Consider the following 22,191-nt stretch of genomic DNA (forward strand, 5'->3'; position numbering starts at 1 on the left):
CTAGAAAGAAAATCCTGCAGAATGCATACACCGCAAATAATTATAAATAACAGCACGTATGTACATACGCATACCATGACTTAATTACTCGATGGAAGATAGAGAATATATAGTATATATAAGCAACGTCGAAGGGACGTTTGCCTAATTTAGATTTTTTACAAAAATCATATGATTTTTTACAAAAGAAAAATGATTAATTAATTCAAAATATGCTATAGTTTAATACAAATTTTACAAATTGATCATTTTGCTAAATTTGTTTAATACAAGTTTAACAAAAAGATTAGTTCAAAATGCTGGCTGGCTGGTTTGTGGCAGATCATATAATGCGTGACACATCTTTATGATCATCGTGTAAATTAAGTTGTGAATATGCATATATATTGTGATCAAGCAATGTGTCACAAGCATATATTAATTTATACATTAAGTACTTAGAATTCATATTTTTAATCATGTTACATCTCTTATTATAGAACTATAGAAGAGAGTTCGCGTGTCGAGATCTCAATACGATGCAGTTCAATTTCTTTCGTTCAATATTTAATAAATAATGTTCTTTTATGTCATTTTTATTAATTCTTTAAATGAAATATTCTTTTATGTATTTTATATTTTAAAATGAGTATGTTTTTATTTAAATAGGACTTATTAAAATGAGGGAAGGGTATAATTATATGATTTTACAACATTACCCTTAGTTTTACTATTTTATTTATTTTAAGTATAAAGCTCTTTGAATCATAGCCATTGATTTGTTGGGTAAGGAAAATATCTTCCTAAATTGAATCCCCATCATCCATTTTAGCTTCTAAGGGAATGAGTTGAAAAGTCACTTAAGCCTTAATACCCCCATCATATCCGTCGGCTTCCAAACTCAAGCAGCATAGCACATGGACACCTAGTTCCTTTTGCTAATATAATGGAAAAAATAATTTGCTTCAGGTAACGGATTGTACGATAAAATATTGAGGGTGAGAAAAGAATTTTAAATCCAAACTCAAGCACCCATGATGCAAAGTGAGAGAGAGGATAAACTTCTCTTGGAGATTTACCTGTAAATATCGCAAGACCATCAGCTGATACTCTTGCCAAATCAGGAAGGGTCTTGTTGAGATATCTTGGAGATAAGTAATCCAGAGCATCTGAAACAATTACAAGGGAAAACGATTTTGGCCTATATGGAAGAGGAAACTTGATATCAGCTACATGCACAACGCCTTTGCGGACAAGAGCTTTGCAGTTAGTATCTGCATCCTCTATATCATATGGTTCCACGCCCCATGCTTTAGTTTCCTCCTCTTTAAGCAATTTAGAAACTACCGAACAGGTGTCTGGGCCAACATGCAAAATTTTATGCATGCTGTCTCCACATGCTTTCTTCAAAATAGGAATTGTCCGGCGTTAAACATGTTAAACAGAAGCAGAAACAGAAAAGAGAGGGGGTCTGGGTCGAGAGAGAAGGAAACAGAAGATGCATAGGACCTTTACTAAAAAGACCAAAACACCCTCGGTCAGACGAACTAAATATAAGGAACTTAGGGACACAAATGTACACACTCGGCTAGATAGAGGGACGAAAGTGAAAGAATGAAGTGATTGTTCATTCCTATTCATATGCGTATAGCGGCTTTTAAGATATAAGGGATATATTAAAAACCTACTAGTAGATAGAATAGTGTTTGGCATGTATAGACAACTTGCCATAGATCAGTCCGGGGAGGGACTTATCAAAATAGTGTAAAATGAGGAGTATTTAAATAACTTTTTATTATATATATTGAAAAGTGAAATTATCAAAATATCACATGTTTTATATGGAATAGATACCATATACATCTCTTCGCTTAAATGGACAGTTTTTATATATATATATATATATATTATAGACAGAATGATTTAATTAATTACCATCCAAAGAAATTATATATGATCTGTTAGTACCACTTATGATTCTTAGTTCATGTATATGCATATATATTATATATATATATGGGTGTTTTGCTGTCATGAATTTAATCGTGTATTGTATATACACGTAAGTGCTGACCTATATGCGTACAACTCTTTACAATAATAAAGTTATACGATATATATATATATATATATATATATATATACACACATATAATTCTCTTAATTTGACATTAACTTAATTATAACATGCATTCACTTCTATCTCCCCATTTTTGGAAATTAGGCTTTTGATATTAATATACATGTATTAACTAGAACAATCTAAATTTAATTAAGTGACACCTATAAAAATTATTATAATTATTTTTTTTAACTTTACTTAAAAGTTATATATTTTAGCCCCAGTTTCATGTTTACTTTCTGATGGTTGCATATTGCATATAATAATGTCATTACCTGCACGCACAAAAAGAAATTAATTAAACAAAACCGTTGCCTAAATTAAGCATATATATAAAAAAGATCAAGAGGATCGAAAAAGATTTTAAAATTTGAATTTATTATATATATATATATATATATATATATATGAGGGCTGAAAAGTCAAAGATGATACATACATGAGCTAAAAGGTCCTACGTACGTACCTAAAATTGCTGGTAAAAGGGATGCTGATCAACATGATGCTTTCCAAATTTAGTAATGATATACACATAATATATTACATAACAATTTTATATATAACAATATTATAAAATGAGGATTTTTTATAAAATAATATTATTTTTATAAGATATTTTATAAAAATATTCTTAATTTAAAACATAATTATATAAAGTGTTGTAAAAAATATTGAGTGTAAATCATTTTCTTTTTAAATTAAGGACTTTTTACATTCATTTGAGTGGGAATTTTCAAACTTTTCATCATGCTAGCTTCACAGTTAAATTGCCCTTAATTTTATGATCCAAAAAATTGTATACGTGGCGACATGTATGTCATAATTAATTAATTTTTGTAGTATTAAATTAAGTTGAATATTCATGCGATCATGTCCTTTTTATCCTCTAATATTATAATATATAACCACCACTTACAAAAATATGAACAGCTATCAGTATGTATTATATTATAATATAAGGGTGCATGATCTAATTAAAGGGACTGTAGATATATTTTAATTAGAGTACTAAAATACTCCAACGTACGTCAACCGTACGACGATGTCTTCTATCGTTCGAAATTTCACTGTACTTTATATAATTAGCTAGATAACTCTGTCTGATCTGTTAACATCGAAGTATATATTCGTGACTCACGAGCCTATCCCAGCTTGTCTATTTTGAAAAAAGAAAAAGAAGGCGGATTTGTACGTGCCTTATTTTAAACAAGGAATGAAAATGATACCGTTTAATTAATCCGAAATATATTATAAATTATTATTGTTTTAAGATTTAAAAAATTAAATTATTTATTATATTAATTTATATAAAATTTTAAAAAAATTATAACGATAAAATGAGATGGAATGACAAACGGACAATAACATTCATTTTATAATAATGGTACATCGTTTTAATTTAAAGCTGGCTGGCTTGGGAAAAAGGTTTTCTTTCTTTTTTTTGACCCTCTACAGAGGATGATAAGAATATTAGTGGGAATTTAACCGCTGGAATAAAGATTTTCTCGCATCTGCAGGATTAATAATAATTGATTGTAAAGCAACGTACGCTAGGTGGCCTAAACCCCTGTGGTTGAGATTCCACGTACACGTACAAAGTCATTTTCAAGCTTCCGGCAAGTGTGAGAGCTGTCCTTTGAACTTTGAAGCGGGGAAATTATCAACCAAAAAGGGGCCCCATTGTCACTGCTTTCCATTATAATGCAAGTTCGACGTACGCAAAAATGTCTCGCATCGAAGTTGCATTGTCACCTAAAAAAAAAAGGATTGAAACTAATGTTTCTTATATATAGTCTATGCTACCACTTCCATATTTTGGCCACCTTTAATTCGTGCCGAAAAAAGATGTTTAATAAGTACGTTTTTATATGACCATAGCTGGATATATGCTAAATCATGAAGTGATCATCACAGAATAATATTACACAGCTCCAAACCAGTCTTCCCAGGAAATCCATGAGGCCGTGAAAATACTGGAGCCGCCGGCAGCTGGCCCCTTTTGTTTTGATGCGGATAGTAAATTAATCCTTTTGTGCTGTTTATAACATTTCATGGTATTTCATAGTCTTCGACCATATATATATATATATATATACCACCAAATATTACTAAGCATATATATATAGTACCATTCATTTCATATCAGTGATCACAGATTAATTCTGGGATCACTACTTTTGCATTGTATGTTGTCAAGGACTAAACGAGTTCTATGTATCTGCATGATATACATCAGAATGAGGTTAATTCATTAACCCGCTATATATATATATATATATGCCCATTCAATGCGCGTTCACCTCTTATAAGTTAGATGAAAACCCTAGCTAATGATCTACTTACCGGATCAGTCCATATATAGCAGCACCATGCATGATGGCCTCGAGCATCACGTACCCTTTTTTATATCACTAGGTTCAGATAGTGTATATAGTACTGCATCCCTCACGCATGCATCCTTATTATTATTGTCCTCTCCGCTTAATTCTGTCATCACACGGCCGGTCGAATATCAGTGCCTGCTACTGAAGATTTAACAAACTCCATAAAATTACATTGTCGATCGAAGTGCCTTTCTTGTCGGACACTAGTATTGTACGTATCTGCGTACGGCCTGATCCATATGATGGCATGCATGACCTATCGATTTCTTCATCATTCATCTCCCGATCGATCTTAGTCACTGATCAAGATATATATATATATATATATATACTCTTTGTAAAGCCTTCACGATCCATATATTGATATAGTTTTTGAACTTGGAATCTCTTAAAGCCAACTGTTCTGTGGAAATGCGGTATTGTTTGCCAATATCACAGGACACATGAGTGCCTGCCAACGATGAAATATATATATATATATATATATATATATATATATAATTTTCATTAATGTAAGGACCTCACATGCATGAGTTGATCACCTCCCCGAGTTACTGTAGTAAGGATTCGGGGAGTCACCTCTAACCTGGATGCATGCTTCATGAATTTTAAATTATAGTCTCTGCATCAAGCTGGTTCATGATGATCTCCACATAAGTACAAATATCATCTTCAGAGCGTGATGAAATTAGCAGAACCATAGATCAGCAGGGAATTAAGTATATATTCACCTTTACAGATGATCAGACCTTTACGATGGAGATCATCAGCGACTCGAAGGTTTCTTACATTGGGTCTCATAGAATATTGCATGATTTCTATCATACAGTACTACGTACGTACGTACCTTGTCCACCTATCGATTTTTTTCCTCTATATCCTGAAACCATTTCAACATTCAGCTAGAAATCAAAAACCATATATAGTTAATAATTAAAGAAAATAGGAAACTGGAACAACACTTATATATATATAAGATATCACGTACTCGAACTGGAAGCTGTACTCACATCGATCTAAAGATGGATCTTCAAACAAACAAAAGGTTAAATATATATATATTCTATATAGCTCTAAGCGATCCATATGGAAATTATTATCATGCTCACATAAATATATAACCAGAATGCTACGTACACACATGATCATCATGATATTAAATTCTATATGGCATATATATAAATGCCATAATTTAATATATATAATGAAGCTGGGAGCTGGATGCAGATCACCGTTTAAAACAAGAGGGAGGCCAGGTTAATTTGCTTCGTATCGCATTTCATGATTCTTGTCATGTGTATGTGTGTATCTCTCTCTCTCTCACTCAAGCAAGTATGAGCTTCGGGACCTCGACAAGATCAGGCCAGGAGGGAACGTTTTCACTAAATTGCATGGCTTCAAGTTGTGGCATCATGTGCCTGGCCTTAATAATGCCAGCTTCATGAACTGCCTAGCTATTCTCATAACCTTGCAGGTACCTGGCTAGCCAATAATTATATAATACCACTCAAAATATATTGCTCTATATATACTTAAAAAGTCAGTACTGCCAGAATTATATTGTCGATTCGAAACATGCATTTTTTTTTTTCAAACTTTCTTTTAAAAGCTTTCAACTTTGAGTACTTATTTTTATTCAAAGAAGGATTAATGAATCCCTTTTTTTAGGGCTTACAGTTTCATCTCATCTCATGATTATAATTTTCTCAAATTTTCATATAAAATATAATAAACAATTTAATTTTTTTAAATTCTAAAATAATAATAATATTCTAACAATATTTTATTTAACTTTTAACTTTTATTTTAAATCATCGCATCTCATCTGACTGTCTAAATGGAGTCTATAAGTTATAAGCATGCGCAAATTTGGATATTAATGGAAGAGCCTAATCCTATATTAATACAGTCATAGTTTTTTTTTTTTTTTTTTTATCCCGAGTTTAGGTTTTTTAATTTTTGCATCCATTCACTTGATCATGCAGATTGTTGCTTAGAAACGGGAGATCAAAATCTTCACTGATCTATTTTTTTGGGAAAAAAATAGTCGGGGCATTATTTACTAAATTAATTAAACTATTTAACTTGTTGGGTCATTAAAGATTTCATTTGCATTTTGACTCAAATTTATAGTATCAAATGTCATCGACTCTATAACTACAAAAAATATACAAATAGTTCGAGACTTTTTACTGCCATTGGCTTTAAGATAAGGAGTATTTTCTTATAGAGGCGACAATTGCTTTAATGAGTCAACCTGCTTTGTCTCAACAGATTCTGTACTACTTTTGTAACGGTTCTAGGCTTCTAGTCTCAATTTTTGTAATATATTTTATTTATTTATTAATTTTCCGTATAAGAAAACTGGGAGAGATTCGATCGCTGGACCTTAGACTCGTACAGTTGGATACAGATAGACGCAGAGACACATTGGACAGAGAGAGAGAGAGAGAGAGAGAGACACCCTGAAAATTGAAAACCTTCATCGTCGTCCCGTCTTCATGACCATCAAGAGTTCAGGTCGAACTACAGCTGAATCGACGTCGTCTTGTCAGAGCTCGGGTTACTATTCTCCTAGACCCGTCCGATTCAGTTCTGATTCGATGTACTTGCTACTGAAACCCTAGGTCCGTCCGTAATCCGGCCCGATTAATTCTACTGCTTTTATTTGTTTAGTTATTTACTTACTTTTTATTCTGTCGATTTGATTTTTCAAGAGGCAGTAGTAATAATAATAATAATAATAATAATAATAATAATAATAATAAGGAAATATTTCAATCACAATTCATTGCTTTGTTGATTCGTTGAGCATGAAAGTTATGTTCTACTTTTGGAATCAATTCAATGTTTCTAAATGAAATGCTTCTGTTGAATTAGGTGAAATTGGAAATTGGGTGATTGCAACTTTAAGTTGGGGATTTGGGATGGGCTAGGAGTTGAATTTTTTGGTCTTTGCTATCTATTTATTTGCGATTATTTTGCTTTAGGAAATCGGAATGTAAGTGCTATTTTTTGTTGATCATTGCTGTAAGCATTGCATTGGAAGTCAAATTCGGGGTTATGCTAACAACGGCTGCTTTAGAGACTGGTTTTGCTTATCTGTCTTTGGATAGAAATCAGGGAGTGTTTTGCATTTGTTCTTAGAGGGAGATTTTATGATTTAAAATCAGATTAATTGCCTTAGAGTAAGCTGGTGCCTGTTGATTTTGCTGGTGATGTGGCTCTTTGGGCAGTACCCTTTGGTTACCGTTGTGCCAGTGCAATCTGGAATTCAGAAATTTAGCTATAATGAAAGTTTAATGGAAATTGTCTGGGTAAAATATGTTTTTGCCATGTGCACGAAAATAGTGTTTTGGGGTCAATTTCATTTCAGAGTTTGAATGATTGTCCTTGAAACCGTTTTGGTTGCAGTTCTTTTTTTTTTTTTGATAAGTAATAAATTTTATTCAAAGAAATAGGCATAAGCCCAAGTACAAAGGACGTATACAAAGGAAATACCTACAACTTCCATAAACAAAAAAGAAAACTATCACCATAAAGCTAAAACAGATGCAGAAAATTATCCGCTATTACAAAAGCTTTAGCCCAAGAACTCAAAGTACTCAAGAAAAAAACCCTAAGATCTCCCAAAGAATGTTCTCTATCTTCGAAGCATCTTCCATTTCTTTCGAGCCAAATGCACCACATAAGACAATGAGAAATCATTTTCCAAACACTCATCATCTTCTTACAGCCCTTCACACCCTTCCACCCTACCAATAAATCCACCACTTCCCTGGGCATAACCCAATGTAATCCTGTCCAACTCAAAACCTCGTTCCACAAAAATCTTGTCACTTCGCAGTGAAGGAAAATGTGATTTACAGATTCTCTATCCCTTTTGCACAAAACACACCAATCCGCAATAAACAAACCTCTCATTCTAAGGTTTTCAATAGTCAATACTTTGCCCAAAGAAGCCACCCAACAGAAAAAAGCAACCTTAGAAGGAACTTTCACTTTCCAAATACTTTTCGAAGGGAATACACAACTACTATGGCTTGACAAAATTTTGTAATAAGATGAAACTGAAAACTTAGCATTTCTAGCAGGAATCCACACCATACAATCCTCTCTATCTTGGACCAGTTTTGAGCTGTAAAGTCTAACCAGCAGAGCCTTGACTTCATCCACTTCCCAATCATTAACATCCCTTTTAAAAATAACATTCCATTCAACCTTATTGCTACTACTACAATACAAATCACAGACAACTGCATTTTGATCCCTTGCAATTTTGAAAAGGGCAGGAAATTCCAGCTTAAGAGCAGTATCCCTACACCACAGATCATGCCAGAAGAGTATCCTCTTTCCATCTCCCATCTTCAATCTGAAATTATGGAGAAGGAATCCCAACCTTTTCTAATAAATTTCCACAAACTAACCCCGCAAGCTCCACTAGATGCTTTAGAACACCAACCTCCTCACAAACTTCCATATTTCACATCTATCACATTATTCCATAGAGCTTTGCTCTCCAATTGATATCTCCAAAGCCATTTCCCAAGTAAAGCTCTATTAAAAAACCTTATATCTTTAATCCCCAAACCACCGCGATCCAACGGTTGACAAACCTTTTTCCAACTAACCAAATGATACTTCTTTTCCTCACCTATGCCTCCCCATAAGAAGTTTCGAAATAAACTCCCAATTCTCCTTTCAACCCTTTCTGGAAGAGGAAATAGAGAAAGGAAATAGGTGGGCAGGTTAGGCAGAGTACTTTTTATAAGAGTGAGTCTACCCCCCTTAGACAAAAAAATCCTCTTCCATCCAGCTAACCTCCTTTCAATTTTTTCTATCACCCCGTCCCAAATGTTTACAGCTTTAAATGAAGCCCCCAAAGGAAGTCCAAGATACCTCATAGGCAAAGAAGAGATTCTGCACCCCAGTAAGTTTGCCAAATCTGATAAATTCTGAACATCACCCACAGGAACTATTTCAGACTTCGATAATCAACTCCTAACCCCGAAGCAGCTTCAAAACACAGCAAAAGTGCTCTTAAAGCACGTATATTATCCAAATCAGGCTCACTAAAAAGCAGTGTATCATCAGCAAATAACAAATGAGAAATCTTTAAATTATTCCTTATCTCATTAGCCACCACAAAACTGGACAGAAAATTACCCTCCACAGCCTTTTCAATCATTCTACTCATGGCATCCATGATCATAACAAAAAGAAAAGGGGACAAGGGATCGCCTTGCCTCAAGCCACGAGAACTACAGAAGAAACCAGCCGGTTCTCCATTCACCAATATAGAAAATTTTGAAGTCGAAACACAATGCTTTATCCACGATCTCCATTTAACACCAAAGCCATATCTCCTCAAAAGCTAATCAAGAAAATCCCAACTTACATGGTCGTAGGCTTTTTCCATATCCAATTTATTAAGAATACCAGCTTGTTCCAACTTCAATCTACTATCCAAACATTCATTAGCAATTAAAACAGAATCTAAAAAATCTGCCTACCTTTTACAAAAGCATTTTGAGATAGTGAAATTATCTTCTCCATCACCCTACTCAAACGATTAGCCACCACCTTGGAGATGATTTTATAAATGCCATTTACTAAACAATTTTTATGTCACCCTACTCAAACGATTAGCCAGCACCTTGTAGAGCGCTTACACTTTTATGTTGGCAACACTAATGGTTGCAATTCTATAATGCAATTTTTATGTCAGCATCCCTTTAATGCATGGAAGGCGCAATGGCGCCATACTTTGATCAAGTCCCTTCTTTGAAGAAGTATTTTTTAATTAGAGAAAGTTCCCAACTCATTTTATTTGTTGATGAATTAAGATTTTCTCATGAGAATTCAATATCTGGAAAACCGGGAATGAGGGACAGAATCTCAAAAACACACACATACAAAAGGTAGAAATTTGCATATTTATTGAAATCACTCCTGGTTCATGCACTTTTTTTTTTTCCTGAAACACGAGATTGTGGAGTTCAATCAGTTCCTTATACTGTTCCCGATCTGAGTCACAAACTAGTGTAGGGCCGTAGGCAATGTCATCCTTCTGTATATTGTTTGTCCATTCTGGTGTTGAATGCATCTATTATGTTTATTATATTTCAAAATTATGCCGAAATCATTATTTAAACTGTTAAATGGCCAATTGTTCTGCTTCAGCTTCCATACCATTTTTTTTTCCATAAGTACTTCTGTACCACTCTAGTGACTGTCTTTATAATTTTGTAGGAGTTAGAAATATTATTTTGTCATATTCTTCTTGCAAATTATACACTAACGTTTGAGTTAGTGTTGGGAGCATTGTTTATAGTTCAGGATTGGATAGTATTAGCATGCTGTTCTGCTGAGGACATTAGGGATGGGGTTGACGAATCATTAAATAGACTGCAGTGTGTTGTCTTTGACATATTTGAATCATCAAATCCTGTATGCACTGTTATCAGTCTGTTGCGTGAGAGTTGTTGTAAATATTGGCCATTTTGACTTTAGGAGATCTTGTATACAAAATTTTTGATGAAATCACTGGATACACTTACTATTTTGTGTTGAAAAAAGGGAAAATGCTGCCAAATTGGAAGAAACCCCACATCAAGTTGACGACACGTACCTCCTCGGCGTACATTTTATTCATGTTCTCTGGAACATTTAGGATTAAAGAGGGTGTTAATGGTTCTATGTAAGAAGAAACCATGGAGTATGTATCGGAGAAAAGATTTCCTGTCAATGCAAAGGATTATAAGTTATATGAAGAAGTTGGTGAAGGAGTCAGTGCCACTGTGTACAGGGCTCTCTGTATTCCACGCAATCAGATAGTTGCAATCAAGGTTCTTGATCTGGAAAAGTGCACTAATGGCATGGTATGTGCCTATTTATGTACCTTATCATATAATTTGTCTTTATATTTAGTTGATATCTGATATTTGGCACACGTTTGTATTTGGTTTGCACTTGTTATGCTTGCAATGTGATGTGATGTAGCAAATATCTTGTAGAGCGCTTACATTTTGGAGCATTTTCTTAGAGAATTGACTGAAACATTGTTGAATCAGTTGCTCATGTTTGAAAGGCCTATCTGATAGGTAGAAACATTATTAATGGAACTTCTTTTAACATCGCTTTTGAAGTCATGCTTGCCATACTGATGCTTATCGTAAAATTTTTTACTGCTTAACCTGATCAATAATTATTTGAAAGTTACTGTCACATTGAGATGTATTTTACTTATATTTTTTAATTATGCAGGATGGTATCCGGCGAGAGGTACAGACAATGACCTTGATTGATCATCCAAATGTGCTACGGGCACATTGCTCTTTCACTTCTGCCCACAGCCTTTGGGTTGTGATGCCATACATGGCTGGTGGGTCCTGCCTTCATATAATGAAATCTGCTTTTCCTGAAGGTTTTGAGGAGCCTGTTATAGCTACTTTATTGCGCGAGGTTCTGAAAGCTCTTGTTTATCTTCATGCCCATGGTTACATCCATAGAGATGTGAAGGTAACGAACCGCACCCGCTTATATCATTCTTATGCCAAGAAATGTTTCTGCCTTATTTCTGCGGCACAGCACAATTTAGTATGCTATTGTTTCCACTACAAGTATTAGTCAACAAATGCCGTATCTTACAAGAAAAAAAGATACAAAAGTAGTTTCCTAACAACTATAGTTCATGACATCGTATAATGCTTGGGAGAATTGTTTTTCTCTTTCAGAAGAGATGTGAAGTTAACACTGCACCTGGTTCTGTCATTCTCCTCGTAATAATCAATAATGTTTGTGCCTTATTTATGCAGCACAACACCTTAATATCTTGTTGTTTCCACTACAAGTAGTTGACTGTTAATGCCATGTCTTGTAACAAATATATGAAAATACTTTCCTAAAGCCAAGAGTTCTTGACATCATGTGCTACTCAGGAGACTTCCTTTTGAGACGAGGTGAGCTATACTTCTTGGTATTGTGTTAAATCTCTGCGGTGCAGTATGCGGCATATGAAAATCTGATATCTGTTTTATCGTCTGTATGACAGTTGATATATATATATATATATCATATTTACTTCCATTTTTTTCTGATAAAAAAACTCTTTTATATTTTCCCATAGATTCCTATGTGTTTTTCTTATTAATATCCTTAACTCTGGTTTGCAGGCTGGGAATATCTTAATTGATTCTAATGGTGCAATCAAGTTAGGTGATTTTGGGGTATCAGCTGGCATGTTTGATACTGGAGATAGGCAACGTTCCAGAAATACTTTTGTTGGGACTCCATGCTGGTAGATTTCTTTTGATTTTGCTGCCCTTGGGCCTTCCATGATTTTCCACTTTTTGAGATCCCACCAGAGTTGGTTGAATTTTTATATCATCGGTTGAAACTGTTTTTGTTTTGTTTTCCTTGGTCAGGATGGCTCCTGAAGTTATGCAGCAATTGCATGGTTATGACTTCAAGTCAGTGGTTTGCTTCTCCGATCTATGTTTTTCGTCCCTTTTTTCCCAGTTGCTCAATCTTATTTTTGTTTCAATCTTTGTAAATAGAGCGGATATATGGTCATTTGGAATAACAGCACTTGAGCTTGCTCATGGCCATGCCCCATTTTCCAAGTACCCACCAATGAAAGTATATTTCTGAGTTCTTCCGACTTACATTGCTTTTGTATACTGCATATATTTTGTGTATTTTTGCTGGATAAGTTCACAATTTAATCTTTTGGTCTTCTTTATTTATTATTGCAGGTTTTGCTGATGACTTTACAAAATGCACCTCCAGGTTTGGACTATGAAAGAGACAAGAGATTTTCTAAGGTATGTACTTTTTACTAGAATCTTTCTGACAGCTAGTGCTCTTGAATATTGTTATTGAAGGGTTTTAATTTTTCCAGTCTTTCAAAGAGATGGTAGCCACTTGCTTAGTGAAGGATCCAAAGAAACGTCCAACTGCAGAAAAGCTATTAAAGCACCCTTTCTTTAAACATGCACGCACAAATGAATATCTTGCTCGTGGAATTCTTGATGGCCTTGCTCTTTTAGGTGATCGTTTTAGAATGCTGAAGGTATCTTGCCAAACCACTCTCTTATGTAAACTGTCGCAGGCGCGGCATTACCTTTGATATAATTGCTTGAATTGGAATTTCTGTTTCAGGCAAAAGAGGCTGATCTTCTTGTGCAGAACAAAGCTCTATATGGGGATAAGGAGCAGTTATCACAGGTGACAATTCTTCAAAATCATTGTCCACAACAATTAGCATTTCATTCAACTCTCACATATTCCTTCCTTTCTTCTCTTTCCCATTATCTGAGGCTTTATGATGTGGAATGGGCATGTAATTCATCCTTCCTAAAATGAGCTTCTTCTTTGGACGGTAGTCTTTGGACCTAGTGGCATCTCCTGCCCTCAACAAACTAGGGGTTCAAATCATTACGAAGGAAAGAAAATCTGATGAAGTCATAGTAGAGTGTTCCATGTTGTTTTCTCGATTGTTCTCTCTCTCTCTCTCTCTCTCTCTCTCTCTCTCTCTCTCTCTCTCTCTCTCTCTCTCTCTGCTTACCCACTTTATGAGCTCGTGGGAGGACCTCCAAAAGAGGATAGTCAACAAGATGTGATCTTGAGGATAACTTGTGGCAAAAAACACAAAAATCTGCACTTTTGCATATTTGAAAGAAAATGTTGGAGGCTCTATTGTAAATGTCAGCAATTAGCTTAGCGTAGGTCATAGAATACGTTCCCACTCTATAAAACTCACATAGATTATAAATTAGCTTAGCTTGATCAAGTTTTGTTTCTTATTTTATTTATTTTTAAAAGCTCATTTCCTCCCTATAAAAGAAAAATATACGTTTCTTTTAGTTAAAATTTGTGAAGATCTATATTTTTCTATGGAACAAATACTCAACCTTATCTTAATTTCATTTGATAAAATAGTTTTTATGTTATTATTAAATATCAGTTGGAGGAAAAACTGAATCAAATCGGACTTTTTTACTTTAGGTAACTATTTGAGTTCATAACATGTATTTTAACTATGTTTAGGGATTGGCCCCTTCACTTGGGTGAGCACCTTGTGCCTTAAGGTTACTTTTCGCCTTTGACAACACCGGGTCAAGCTTAGGTTTACTGGATGATTGTACTTATCCTAGAATTTGTTCTACCTACCTCATTTCTTGTGTTCCCTCATTCTTTACTGATTGCTTTGAGAACTGATATTTATATTCATAATTACTATCATAAAGAAGGTTTTTTCAAATATAGAAGCTTATTTATCCTGAGCTTTCATGATTTTCTTGTATCTTTTCCTATTTCTAATAAGGCGTTCATCTTGTATACATCTTGTGTACTTGGTCTACGTTCTCTGTGCTTTTTAATATTTGATTATTTGTAGAAAAAAATTGAGTGAAACCATAAATGTAAATACTTGTTACTTTGCAGCAAGAGTACATTCGAGGCATAAGTGCCTGGAATTTCAACCTTGAAGATTTAAAAACTCAGGCTGCCCTTGTAAGTTGTGTCAATGACTGTTTTATTTAATCATGTAATTTCATGATTCCTTCGAAAAGGGTTTCTTTGGTGAAAAGTATACTGGGGCTATATTTTACCTTATTTTAGCACTTTATTGCTCACAGATTCGGGATGATGGCATGCTAAATTCTGAAGATCTGGATGCTAGTAAGAAGCTGAAAGATGGGTATGATGGTGTTGGGTTACCAGCTGAGATACTGTCCCAGGAAAGGGTCAACCATCCAAATGCTCACCATAATGATGAGGTATTATGACCATTGCTGAAATACACTCATTTTTCTTTCAGTTAATTGCATTTAAGTTCCAAAATTCCCTTGAATATTTGAATTATAGTTCATTCTTACATATGTTTTGACATATACCTTTTTCAGGATGGGTTCAATGATATTCGTGATTTGAAGAGTTCACTCCCTTCCTTTCCTGTGAAACCTCTGCAAGCACTTAAGTATGACTTCTTTTTGGCCCGCCTATTGTGTCGTATTTCTTTTGGAAAATTTAATTATATTACCATTAATGAAATCACTACAATCTGGATTCAACCAGTACTTGTTGTCTTACTACCTCAGGGACATCTTGCCACCATATCACCATATCCTCTACACATTTAGCACATTGGGCAAGCTTATGGGCGACATCTGTTGCTTCTCTGCATACATGGACGGCTTCAAAACTGTTAAAAACCTTGAGCCGCCCCTTAATGTCTTCAATTAGGGGTCCCTGACGAGAAAGATTTGTGGAAGAAGATTTGAGGACTTCAATAGTTAATAAAGAATTTCTCTCAATAAGAATAAGGGTATACCATGATGATAAATGGACTACAAGCCCCTCAAAATTGCTACAGTTTCAATATCTTTAACTTCATCCATCCCATACTTGATCTTACTTAAAGCCATAACCACACTAAGCTTCTCATCTCTTGAAATTTTCCCACAGATTTTTACATGTTAGAAAAGGTTGCACCATCCACATTTAACTTTAACACTGCTTTTGGTGGGGGCTGCCAGTTCCCAAAGCAGCATTAAGAAACACAGCCATTCCCCCTGCAGATTGTTTTTATGCAGTTGCCATACTAACATACTGAACCTTGAATGACAATGAGAATCAAAATCATTTTAGGGGCTAAATTTTTTCCAAGCCACCCTAGCATCTGGTCAGGAAAACAATGCATGGCAGTCTTCTACTTGTGCCCTCAGAAGTCACAGTCCTGACTATTCGAAGTTGATCTCTTGGCCAACTAAATAATCTTCTCCTGGAACAAGCATATTGAAAATATCTTAATTGCACTTGGTGATAGAGAAGTGCTTTATTATGCTAACAAATAGTTCGTTGCATAAAATATTTTTTAATATTTCCAGATATTATCTGCCTCTATTTTTATTTTATTTTTTGCATCATTTGCACTAAATTAGAGGATAATAAATTTAGCAGTCTGATTTTTTTCAGTGCTGCAATTCATACTTCATTGAAGCAACTGTTTCTTTTAATGCAGAGGTTGTTTTGATGTTTGTGAGGATGATGTTATTGTGAGTAGTCCAAGAGCTGTGGATCAAGAAAATGGTGGAAATGAGGTTGAGAGTTCAGGACAGAGTTGTATTTTACCACAGCATGTAATTTCTGAGCATAAAAAAGTTATGAGCAGTTCAGTACTAGCAGAGAATGCTCTATCTCCTAAAAAGTTTGTTGGTGACGGGGACAGGTGAGCCACTTCTAAATATTTGAACTTTGATATTATTGTTGTTGCTCTTCTTCTTCTTCTTCTGTTGCTGCTCATAATATATACCTGCAGTGGTACTACAATCTTTCTGTGTATGGTTTTGTATTGTTGCTATATGAATTACGTTTTTTGTCAAACTCTTCTTGTTTCCACTTTCCTTGCTTGATAGATGGGTTGTGTGGAGCTGTATATGTTTTCAATTACTCCAGTATCTATAGGGTTCCGTTCAAAGTTGAAAGTACTAATTCAGAAATATGGTTTCTTGCTTGGAGCTTTGTCTTACTGAAATGCTAGGTCATGAAACATAAGTTGTGAATTTCGTGGTAACATGCACTCAGTATGTATTGCCTTATCCAATTGTTACATATAAATGTCCTCCTTTGGACATAGCTCTTTTTCAGTTCTGTGTGTGATGTGACATGTCAAACGTGTGATATATCCTTAGTGAATATGTATTTTTAGAAACTGCATTGCAACATTCATGTGGCATTGTAGCATAGGAGCATAAGTTGTAAATAATGAAGTGATCATTTGCGTTAAAGCTAGCCCAATAAATAGTATGCGGTGGGGTTGCTTGGTCCTACAATACCTCAACTGTGTAAAAACTATAATAATATTTCTTTATTGGCATCGGGTGTCCGGGACAAAGTCCCGACTAATCCTAGGGTGGTGTAAAAATTATAATCATAAACTACTATTGCAGTTTATGTCAAGACTTTTTTAAGCACATTGAAAAATGGTTATAACATTAGTAGCGATTGTAAATACACCTACACCCTTCACTCATTTTGCTAGAACTCTTGAGGCCTCATCTTGAAGTCTGTTTGGACACCCACTGGGTGGTAGCCGAGAAACCATGGTGAGTATTAAGTCTTGACTTGATTGGAACTTGACTGGTTGGAAACACTGTTGTGACAGGAATTTTACATTATCAGCATTATCTTTTCATTAAAAGTGTGCTTGCTGTTTGGATGTGCAACATTATGTCATCTTGTAGTTTATTAAAAAAAAAATATTTGTTGTCGATCCTATACTTTTTTTTAACCATTCTTATGCATGCAAGTTAAAAGCTTTGGATTTCGTTCAGTGTAAATGACTCCTGTCTTGAAACTGTTATAAAGGGATTAACCATTCTTATGCATGCGAGTTAAAAGCTTTGGATTTCGATCAGTGTAAATGACTCCTGTCTTGAAACTGTTATAAAGGGATTATCTACAACCAAAATTTCAAGCCGAGCATAACTACAGTGGTTCGATATTGTATCGTCAGAAAAAAGATGCCAATAAGATTTCATCTGGTATGTCTATTGCAATTTTCTTGCTTTTAACTGAGCCCTATATGCAATCAAAGATGCTATCAAGCTTTTAATACTCCATTACTCATCCGGTCTTACTGCGTATGCTTATGCAGTTGAGGATACGTCAGAAGGATCGGTTGTACAGCGTAGAGGGCGCTTTAAAGTCACTTCAGCTGACCTCAGCCCAAAGGTATATATGCATTCATAGGCTACATCACTAATCAACCCAACTCAGCCCCTGGTCAGCATATGGATTCCATCAATCTAATATCATATCTCAAAAGCAGCCTATTGTATTTAAGTTTTTAATCTGTGGACTGATGAGTGTGTGTGGGAATGGCTTTTGGAACTCTTTGACCTTCTCAGACTGGTTATCTGGGTCATATGTAATTGATCTATATTCCCTTACACTTGGGTTGGTTATCTTTTCACACTTTTGAAATTATCTTTATCCATATGCTGAAAACAAATTGCTCATAGTTGTCACTTGGGGAGCTTTGGGTTGGGACTGGCCTTTATTTGAAACTATGCTGAGATCTGAAAGGAATACGAGTGAAATTAGCATATATAGTCTGCATAGCAGAGATCGTTACATTGTATGATTATTGTTTTCAGTGGCACTGCTACTTAGTGTATCGTCATCTTGTGGATAGGCATCAGCATATGGTGTCTTTTTTTGGTGGCTGTCTCAGTTTTACGCTTGTGTTATATTTTGGGTGCAACTGACACGCTCATCTCAATGTGAAGCACTGCTTCTGATGCAAGGTTTTTCTTTCGGTTTGAATTTATTGACCATCTCTTTCTTGCTTAGCATCCTTGAGGTTTTAACGTCTATCATTGTGAATTTTCTCAAAAACTTTCCTTATGAACTTCGCGTATGATATATAATTGTGACTATTTTGATTAAATTGTCGTGATGCTTGAATTTTTATCCTTTAGGCAATGGCTTTATAACCATTGCCATTTTTTCTGCATTCAGGGTCCTACTACAAACTGCATAAATTGCCCAGTTTCTGGAGGTTCAACCAGTCCAACAAAGATTAACCTTAAATCTGCCTCATTTCTCCCATCTCTGCAATGTATTCTGCAGCAGAACACCATGCAAAGGGTATGTTTATATCTATATATAAACTTCCCTACATTGTAGAGATATTATGTCTGAAAATAGTCCATTATTTTCTTTTTAAATCTTGACAGGAAGAACTTATTAAATTGATCAAGTATGTGGAACAAACCTCTGGTATGTGTCTCACCTTGTCATTCACATCTTTTCTGCTTTATCCTACGAGCACTGAATTTGTTGGATTTAACCCCTTTTGCTTGATACAGGCAAGCAACCAGAACCAGAGCCACTAGTTGCTGTCACAAGTGACCTGCTGCAGGTATTTTCTTTTGATGGAACATGATCTCTTGCTAAATGCAATAAAATGTCCAAGAGTATTGTACTTTAAGCAGTAATGTGTTGTTTTTTTAGCAAAAAGTAAAAGATAAGGTCATAGAAGTTGACAATCACCTATGGCATATATAGAGCGAGAATATATGTTATCACCTGAAACTATCTAGTCGAAATGAGATCGAGAATTTGGTTTAGATGTGGCCAGCTGGCATCCTCATGGCCTCATACTGATGGTTCTTTTAGTGGGAGATTAAATTAATGGGGTTCTTGTTTTTAATGGGCTAAATGTCCATGACTTTTTACTTTCGGTGGTAAAACCCAGTTGGGTACTTCTCATGTATACTTCCTGTGTACTTGGCCTTTGCCCGCTTTTATGAATAAAACTTCTTGATTACTATAAAAAAAATAATAATAATGGGGTCTCTATCCTAGGATTCGAGAATAGGTGGGACTAATAGAATGATTCGCTTATGCACATATAATTTCTCTTGTAAAATGGTTTCATCATTTAACTTATTATGAGGGAAGACGTAGTCCAGTATTTTACTTGTTAAAAAGTAGCCAGTATTTTAGACAACAGTTGCATGCCGTTTGGTTAATTGATCTTAAATTTGAGCACCGTGCAGATGTCCCCTGCCACCTCTAGGGAGAAAGAGCTGCAATATCAAGTGAATCATCTGCAACAAAGGTACTAGATGAATCTCTAATGACTTCTAACTACATATTTTCACTATGTAATCTCTTAACTCTGACTCAATCTCATCTTCAATGTCAGTCTTGAGAACCTTGTTGAGGAATTGCGGAGACATAAGATGAAAAATGCCCAGGTATGTATGCATACGCTGGATTAAGTTTGCTTTATTGGCCCGTCAGACTCCAATTTTATCATGAAGTTATCATTGCAAATGACAATAACTGCTGTGATTTTTCTCCTCTTCTTCACACCTTGTATCATTGTCGGAACACGTTAGGCCACATGCAGGCATCAAAATATCAGAACAAATTGTGACCTATGACATACTTGTACCCATTTTTGTGTTTGCTGCTGACATGTCTCTTTCTTCTGATCTTGTGAGATCTGCGTGTGGCTAAGTGTGATACATCTGCACTAGAACAGACATGTATAAAAACACTAGTCATGTCACAGTTGTTTGTACTATGACCGTAAGGTAGAACAAGGTTGATGTTGAGATGTTCTTAAAACATGATCAATCATAAACAATCATTAGTTCAAATATGAAATTTAAATTTGATAAGCACTTTAGGGACCAAAATTTTATTTTAACAATAAAAAATAGTAGTTTCACTCATTCCTGCCAAATTTTGCCAATGTTGCATTTGAATTTCACTCTACTGTTTCAGAACAATGCGTTGAATCGATGTTTTATAAAATAATAGTGCCTAGAAGCCAAACCATTATAACAAAGTAACCAACCTACACTTGCACTGTAAAAGCCACTCTATCACAGGTAATGCATGCAACAAGTACACAGACAGTTTTTTTCATTCGACATAAAAAGCAGCATGGCTGCTGAAGTTGGTTTTTGATAGTCGAGACAGGATGGAATGTTCAACAGGAGGCAAATGTTCTTACCTGGTGGCAGTTATTTACGCTTTACTAAAAGTTATTTTCGCTTTACTTCCCTACTTCTGAATTCTAAATAATGCCATGATTACATGTATGCTCCTGCGTGTCTTGATGCTTTAATTATCTAATTTATTGTTGATATTGTGTTGTCTCTTGTAACGTGCCTCTCATCCCAATTTGTCACCATGCTATGGGATTGGTGGACTGAATTTGACTTGGTCTTCAATTTTCCACTGATCAGTCCGTTTTGTAATGGGGTGTGCAGTTAGAAAGACAATTAAATGCATTGGTCAACAAAGAAGAAAAGTTTTGAAAAGTGGATGAAGCGCAGCGTTGTTTTTCAAATCACCGCCACCTTGTGCCCAGAAAGAAGTGGAATGATGTTTTTCATATCACCGCCACCTTGTGACCAAAAAGAAGCACAAACTTATGAGTAGGTGAGTGATGAGAAGGCATAATTTCCAACACCTGATTATTTTCTTCAATGGCTAGCGAGGGTCTCTAAGATACTTCTGCGAGAGGTATAGGGCATTTTTTTATTGTATTCTAGTGTATCATACGTGTGAAGATGTATTAAGCCAGAGACGCAATTTTGAAATCTTGCTTCTCGATTCAAACTGTGTAACATGTAAAATCTATTTACTGCATAATGTAATTATATTACAGTTTCATTCTCTCTCTCTCTCCAATTCGATGGGTTGGGTCAATCCTTTCCTGACGCATCAACTCCATGTATCCCACAATAGAGCTTTGTTTGGATGAGTTTGCTGGATTCTTCATGAATATTATGGGAGCCAAGGTTTACGGCCAGCAATATTTTTTATATTTTTTGGCATAGGCTTGTAAAGCTCCTAGTTCCTATGTCATCTTGTCGTCAAGGAGATAGCAGCACTGTCATTTTCTCACTAGGATGCTTTCGTTTCTTACCAATATCTGCTGCCGAACCAACATCCAAATCTATTCAAGTTCGGGTTCAATTACGATAGGAAAGCCCATACAAGTTGTAAACCAGTCTATTTATTTGTTCATCTTCATCTACTTCTTTTTATAAGCTAAATCGAGCTTATAACACGAACCTTAAACGCTAAACTAATTGAGCTCAATGCTGTATCAACACAGTAACCCAGTTGGCTTTAAGTGGTAAAAGGTATTAGTTTTGGTGGTATGCTCTCACT

At 35.1% G+C, this 22,191-nt stretch overlaps 2 protein-coding genes across 4 annotated transcripts; one reads left to right on the top strand and one right to left on the bottom strand.

Moving 5' to 3' along the window:
* LOC121251222 (probable pectin methylesterase CGR2) lies at positions 1–1,365 on the bottom strand. The gene is made up of 2 exons (XM_041150586.1): positions 1,059–1,365; positions 1–14 (listed from the first exon to the last, which is right to left on the bottom strand). Exons 1-2 carry the CDS (start codon positions 1,363–1,365, stop codon positions 1–3), a joined length of 321 nt encoding a protein of 106 aa, XP_041006520.1.
* A 5,491-nt stretch (positions 1,366–6,856) lies between these two features.
* Positions 6,857–21,687, top strand: LOC121249858 (serine/threonine-protein kinase BLUS1-like). 3 transcript variants are annotated; one of them, XM_041148682.1, is made up of 21 exons: positions 6,857–7,112; positions 11,065–11,366; positions 11,752–12,006; positions 12,660–12,784; positions 12,912–12,956; positions 13,044–13,125; positions 13,242–13,310; positions 13,388–13,558; positions 13,648–13,713; positions 14,932–15,000; positions 15,126–15,266; positions 15,393–15,466; positions 16,511–16,717; positions 17,941–18,032; positions 18,146–18,222; positions 19,012–19,140; positions 19,230–19,272; positions 19,362–19,414; positions 20,055–20,116; positions 20,204–20,255; positions 21,258–21,687. In XM_041148682.1, exons 2-21 carry the CDS (start codon positions 11,199–11,201, stop codon positions 21,267–21,269), a joined length of 1,992 nt encoding a protein of 663 aa, XP_041004616.1. In that variant the 5' UTR covers positions 6,857–7,112; positions 11,065–11,198; the 3' UTR covers positions 21,270–21,687. The 3 variants fall into 3 exon arrangements, with proteins under 3 accessions (XP_041004616.1, XP_041004617.1, XP_041004615.1); XM_041148681.1 differs by having other exon boundaries at positions 6,858–7,112; positions 21,282–21,687; XM_041148683.1 differs by lacking the exons at positions 19,230–19,272; positions 19,362–19,414; positions 20,055–20,116; positions 20,204–20,255; positions 21,258–21,687 and having other exon boundaries at positions 18,972–19,066.
* Positions 21,688–22,191: the final 504 nt, after the last annotated feature.

This window comes from Juglans microcarpa x Juglans regia, chromosome 2D (assembly GCF_004785595.1).
Source record: "Juglans microcarpa x Juglans regia isolate MS1-56 chromosome 2D, Jm3101_v1.0, whole genome shotgun sequence".
NCBI lineage: Eukaryota > Viridiplantae > Streptophyta > Magnoliopsida > Fagales > Juglandaceae > Juglans > Juglans microcarpa x Juglans regia.

Coding starts and splice junctions, on each gene's coding strand:
- LOC121249858 (XM_041148681.1), top strand. CDS start 11,199: ATGGAGTATGTATCGGAGAAAAGATTTCCTGTCAATGCAAAGGATTAT. Junction 18,033..18,145: donor TGCCAATAAGATTTCATCTG/GTATGTCTATTG, acceptor ATGCTTATGCAG/TTGAGGATACGTCAGAAGGA. Junction 20,117..20,203: donor GTGAATCATCTGCAACAAAG/GTACTAGATGAA, acceptor CTTCAATGTCAG/TCTTGAGAACCTTGTTGAGG.
- LOC121251222 (XM_041150586.1), bottom strand. CDS start 1,365: ATGCATAAAATTTTGCATGTTGGCCCAGACACCTGTTCGGTAGTTTCT.